General features: G+C 34.6%; 1 protein-coding gene across 1 annotated transcript in view; it reads right to left on the bottom strand.

Annotated features, from left to right (window-relative positions):
* Positions 1-799: 799 nt before the first annotated feature.
* ARL6IP6 (ADP ribosylation factor like GTPase 6 interacting protein 6) overlaps positions 800-6,000 on the bottom strand; it is a 52,572-nt gene continuing 47,371 nt past the window's right edge. Inside the window, exon 4 of the mRNA XM_053598255.1 lies at positions 800-3,147. Coding sequence (XP_053454230.1) covers positions 3,054-3,147 — 94 coding nt within the window. The 3' untranslated portion in view covers positions 800-3,053. The remainder of the gene's footprint in view (positions 3,148-6,000) is intronic.

The following is a 6,000-nucleotide window of genomic DNA, read 5'->3' as shown; positions in this document are numbered from 1 at the left end:
GGCATTGTAGTGAGCGCCTGAAGTCCCAGCTACTTGGGAGGCTGAAGCAAGAGGATCATTTGAGCCCAAGAGTTGGAGGTTGCTGTGAGCTATGATCCACAGCACTCTACCAAGGGTGACGAAGTGACTCTGTCTCAAAAAAAAAAAAAAAAAGAAAGAAAAGAAAATTAATAATTAGTTTAATTAACTCAAAAGCTCTTTTGAAATCCCTGAGACTGATCATTAGCCACATGCACACTCATACTCTGTGCATCCTTCATGACTAAGTGAACAGGATGTTGTCAGCTACATTTAAAAAGATGAGATAATCTGAGTCAGTTTCACAATGGAGATAATTCTAGCTACCAGGTAAGCTCACCTTGATTTGTTTTGTTGTAAATGACAAGAGCCATATGAACAGCAAAGGCAAACAGGACACAGAGAGAAATGTGCTGTCTCATGGAACCAAATTTTAAGAATGGTAGTATTGCTAGGCTTTAGGGGCCAGAAGAATGCCATTAGCAGTATTCATGTCAGTCTTATTCTTTTCCACTGAGCTTGGATGAACTATAGCTGCCAGGATTTCCTAGGCCTGTATCTTCCAAGCTTCGTCACAACTTAATTTCAATTTGAAAAATCCTGAGAAAAGACTGACCTGATTTGAGTCATTCCAGTTGCAATCACTACAGCCGCAAGAGATGAGAAACTCGGATTAGCCCAGCTTGTGTTGGGGAACATTCTCAAGCAATTGCTCTAGTTATGGATGATTTATATTTGAACCCTATGTTAAATCAGAGGGAGAAGGGCCATTTTCCAAAAAGAGGAAGCACTAATCCAAAATAAATAGTTGCAGAAAAATGTCTCTATATGTATTTACATTGTATATTACAGCTTATAGAGATACACAGCCATGTGTTGCTTACTGAGGTACATTCTGAGAAATGTGTTATGAGTAGATTTCATTGTCACATGAACACCATAGAGTGTATTTACACAAACCTTGATGGTACAGCCTACTACACACCTGAGCAATATGCGTACGAGCAGGCAATCTACAGCCTTCGGATTGCAAGAGTATTCTTTTTTAAGCACCAAAGCCTGGAAGAAAAGCTTCATTCTTCCCTGCCAGATTTCTTTTAATAAAAGGATTTATTCTGTAAAATTTGGGTTCAGTCAAAAGGCTGCCTTATGGACTTAGAAGGCCACATGTGCCATTAAGGCACCACCCTACCCTACAACCTATTGCTACTAGACTGAAAACCTGTACAAGTTACTATATTGAATATTGTAGGCAGTCATAACACAGTAGCAACTATATTTATGTTAAACATACATAAACAGAAAAAGTATAGTAAAAATACGGTATTCTCATTTCATGGGAACACCATCACATATGCCGGCTGCAGTGACTACAGTGTCATCATGTGGCATGTGACTGTACATACATGCACATCTCTGGAGTTTGCTGCAGTAACTTTGCCATTAGACACAAGGAATCTGGAGGGAGCTATCCAAACTGGCAGGGCTGAGGAGTGAGGGCCTAGGAATAGAGAGATAAATCAATTTTGTTACTTGTACATTTCTTTGCCATGAAAGAGCCCTTTAGAATTAAAGGTGGGGGTGGGCAGAAAGGAAGACTAGGATTACAACCACCACTCTGGTAGGAACACTTAAGGCATAGGATTGATATTTAGACATAAACATACACCTACGTACTAGTCTCAACACTTCAAATAATTGAAATTGGAGCATTAGTCATTTTGAATCAAAGATTTTTGAATAGTAAAAAATGTCAGACTTTTGGAAACCTCATTAACTCAGTAACAACATTCAGGGTAACACACTGAACATACTCATTTCCCACTTAGCTGGAATAAGCAGTTTGATTATACAATGGTTTTCTAATGTAAGATTTTCTGTGGCCAGGGAAAACAGCTTTGTAAATAGCCCATCTTTTTCAAATTGAAGTGACTTTCTAAACATTTAAGGTATTTAGTAATAGTATAATGGAACAATTAAGTCTTAATTACTAAGAAAATGAAAACTAACATCATAGTTATAGAAAGAATTTAACCAGGAAAACTCTAAAACTATATAAACTATATTATATGTAATACTTAATATATATTACATAGTTATATATAGTATCAAAATCCCTTTTTTACTTTGGTAACTTAATATTTGAGATTAAGAACAAACTAGTTCAATCATTTCTACATACAAAACTTCCAGGTTTATATTTATTAAAAACAATATAAGTTCTGTTAAAGTAACAATATATACACCAAGATAAATATTTGGAATTGTGGAAATAAAAACAGTGAATAGCTTAAAATTTCTTAATAGTTTCATGACTTAAGTAATTTTGTTAAAAATAAACTTACTCAATTTTAAACTTAGGTCAATGTGTTCCTTTGTTTGTTCTTAAAGATGATTATCAGGCTTATACCACTAAGAGATGACACTTACAGCTGTCTAGATGCAACAATTTTAAAAATATACAAATTCAATATGTCATAGGAAAATATGTTAAAAAACACACAAGGAACTATGCCCCATAAAAAATAGAAATGCACCTTCTATTAATTACACAAATATCAAAAACTATATATTTTAATTTAAAAGTGGTTTCTATAAAATGTTGGCATAGTACGAATCATTTGCTTTCCTAACATATAAATAAGATGCTTGGATCTTAAACAGCAATATCACTACCTTAGCAAAAAATGTAATACATACATGAAAAGGTAGGCATTGGTCTGTATTCAAGTTTTTGAATCTGATTTCCATTAAAAAGTTTTCTACAACTAATAAAAACATACACAAAAGTAAAAAGATGAGGTACACATCTAATACTTTTAAGAAGGTACTTAAAACTTAATATTCAGGTATTCCCAATGCCTAGACTCCAGAACAGTTGCTTTAAAAGGTCCTCCATGATGATGATGTCACATATCTGAACCACATAATGAACAGCAGGTTTCTTGGTTTTCTGAGTAGGCAATGATCTTCTTTCTTTTCATTACAAAACAATCATTTCTAAGTTTTGCCAACAATATTGCTTCACTGTGGATTTACATGAGGCACCATGCCACAGTAAGAGCAGCTACAACGCCATTCAAAATTGCCATGCTATAGCCCATGTGGAAAGAATGTCCAGTCAGTTTCCTAGAGAAAAAGGAAAAACACAAATCAAAAAAGGAAAACGTAATTTTGTCTAGTAGTAACATCAAAAATTTTCACGGAAAATACTTGGGAATACATTTCTCAAATGTTTACATATTAACGTATTACTTATTGGACATTTGTTGGAGCAATAGTGGACAGGTCTTAAGCTCTCTGTCAAAAACTATTCTGGTTAATAAACACAGTTGTTTCACATTTCATTACTCAGAGCAAAAGGCTGAGTTTCATCTCTATACTTCCTTATTGTTTCACTGTCAATATGTTTAGTTATAAACTAATTCTAAGGTATAAATCCTTTATCTTATATTAACAAACACGGTTTTTTACTAATTAGTGTTTCCCTGCTCTCTTATTGTTACTCACATCTAACTTAAAACACATTATTTCAAACATTTGTCCTGTTTATACCATTTTTAGGTTATATACAGGAACTCTCTGTCTGAGCACAAGTCCATGTGACTGGTCAATCAGATTATATCTTTCATAGACATTTCAGTTCTCAACCTAATAGGTGATTTAAATCAAGTGTTTTTCAATGAGTTCCTAGGAGTTAGTAAAGATACAGCTCATGTATTTACTTAACATTGTAACAATTTTATATATACATATTTTATGTTTTCTTTCTTAAAATTCTTCTCACTGAATATATTGCAATGATACTGTTTGCCAATCTTAATGAAATACATTAAAAAGAAAAGAAGGTAATGTCCAATTGGCATTCTCTGGAAAGCAGAACAGAATACTCTCCTCACTGGAGCAAACCAAACTGAGGACATATAGGAAGGTGTACTGGCAGAAGTAAAAGCCACAAGTCAAAAGCAGTAAGGAGGGCTATCAAAATCATATCCCTCTCCTCCTTTCCCCAAAGAGTTCAAAGCCAGGGAAGCACTTAAGATATGAAATAATACTTGAAGAGTATTTCATGAGAATGACTCTAGTTCCACAAGATCTAGTTCCACAACACCTTGCCCCTCTGCGTTCACCTCAATCTACATACGATCCCCATGATTCCTGATAGTCCCCTGTTATGGTGCATGGGAGTTATTATCTAATCTTTCCACTCAATCTTTCCTCTCTCAACTAGTTGCTAGTTTATGATGCTTCTCACATGCTATTAAGAGTTAATCTACCTACCTGTATTGTATTACCTACTACAGGGTAAAATAAATGCTTTGGCCCTTTAAAAAAAGAAAATTCTTAAAAAATAAAGTAAAACATATAATTGTATAAATTTATAGGGTACAAAGTGATATTATGATTTATGAATACGATATGGAATCATTAAATCAAGCAAGTTTTGAACATTCTGTTATGTATATATTACCATTAAATTTTTATGTATATATTGTCATCAAATTTTTATAAACTTCAAAAAAATAAAGTAAAATAAAATAAAAAAATTCTTCAAACATGTATCATAAAATTAAACTATCAGCATTAGCATTTATTATAAAAAAATATAGTGACATTCAGAAAAACTTTACATTTCAGTCAGTCATCCATATCCATGGGTTCTGCATCAGTGGATTAAACTAACTACAGAAGGGATACATTCAGGGGAAAAAATATGTTTATAAACTCAATATGCAGAGACTTTTTCTTCTTGTAATTATTCCATAATAATATAGTATAACAACTATGTATAGCATTTACATTATATTAGGTATTACAAATAATCTAGAGATGCTCTAAAGTACCAAGAGGATTTGGATAGGTTATATGCAAATTCAGCACCATTTTATACAAGGAACTTGAGTATCCCCAGATTTTCATACCTGCATGGGGTCCTAAAACCAATCCCTAACAGATACTAAGGGATCACTGCATTCACCAAATGTAGTTAATTATGGAACAGAGTTTCCAGAATTGTTTCACTTACTAGCTTGTGACGCCCCCACAATCCCCGCAAAAACAGGCAGAAAAGTACACAGTTCAGTTTACTAAACTTGTAACTGTACAATGATGTTATAACTTCAGTTTACTGAGATATACATACTCAAATACTCAGTGACTCTTATTAACAAAGCAAGCAAAACCAATGCATTTTAATGGCTATGAAAAACTGTTCTAGAGTAGGGGTTTTTAGTCTACCACCTCCAATGCACCATATTCCCACTGGCAATACTGTAGTAATTGTCACACATTACTGGTAGGCAAAGGACTTTAATCTTTGAAGAAGCTTTGAAGCTTCTTTTCAACATATTCACTATGATTTCTCTCTTTGAGGTAAAATATAGATAACCTTAGAAGGCTTTCTCTCTCATGGTTCATTTGTGATCTCTGAAGTCCAATTAATAAAGACTGAACAGGGTGGCGCCTGTGGCTCAGTCAGTAAGGCGCCGGCCCCATATACCGAGGGTGGCGGGTTCAAACCCGGCCCCGGCCAAAATGCAACCAAAAAATAGCCGGGCGTTGTGGCGGGCGCCTGTAGTCCCAGGTACTCGGGAGGCTGAGGCAGGAGAATCGCCTAAGCCTAGGAGTTGGAGGTTGCTGTGAGCTGTGTGAGGCCACGGCACTCTACCCGAGGGCCATAAAGTGAGACTCTGTCTCTACAAAAAAAAAAAAAATAAAATAAAGACTGAACATATCGTGGTTCTCCTTTGTCAAAACCTTTCACTTATCTCTGGTAGAAGATTTGTTTTAAAATGACTCCAGTAAAATGAAAATACTATCCTTAATAAATTTATTAATATCTTCAATAAACAAGGACTAAATGTAGTGTCTATTTTTCTCTCTGTACCTATACATGCATCTTTTTAAATTAAAGCATATCTATCACCTACAAAGGACTGGTGCTGTTTCATAACACCGAGGAGTCCTCCCCTACTCATTCTA

This window comes from Nycticebus coucang, chromosome 7 (assembly GCF_027406575.1).
Source record: "Nycticebus coucang isolate mNycCou1 chromosome 7, mNycCou1.pri, whole genome shotgun sequence".
Classification (NCBI taxonomy): domain Eukaryota; kingdom Metazoa; phylum Chordata; class Mammalia; order Primates; family Lorisidae; genus Nycticebus; species Nycticebus coucang.
The sequence above is the reverse complement of the archived record's forward strand: the minus strand, read 5'-3'. Positions and strand labels throughout refer to the sequence as shown.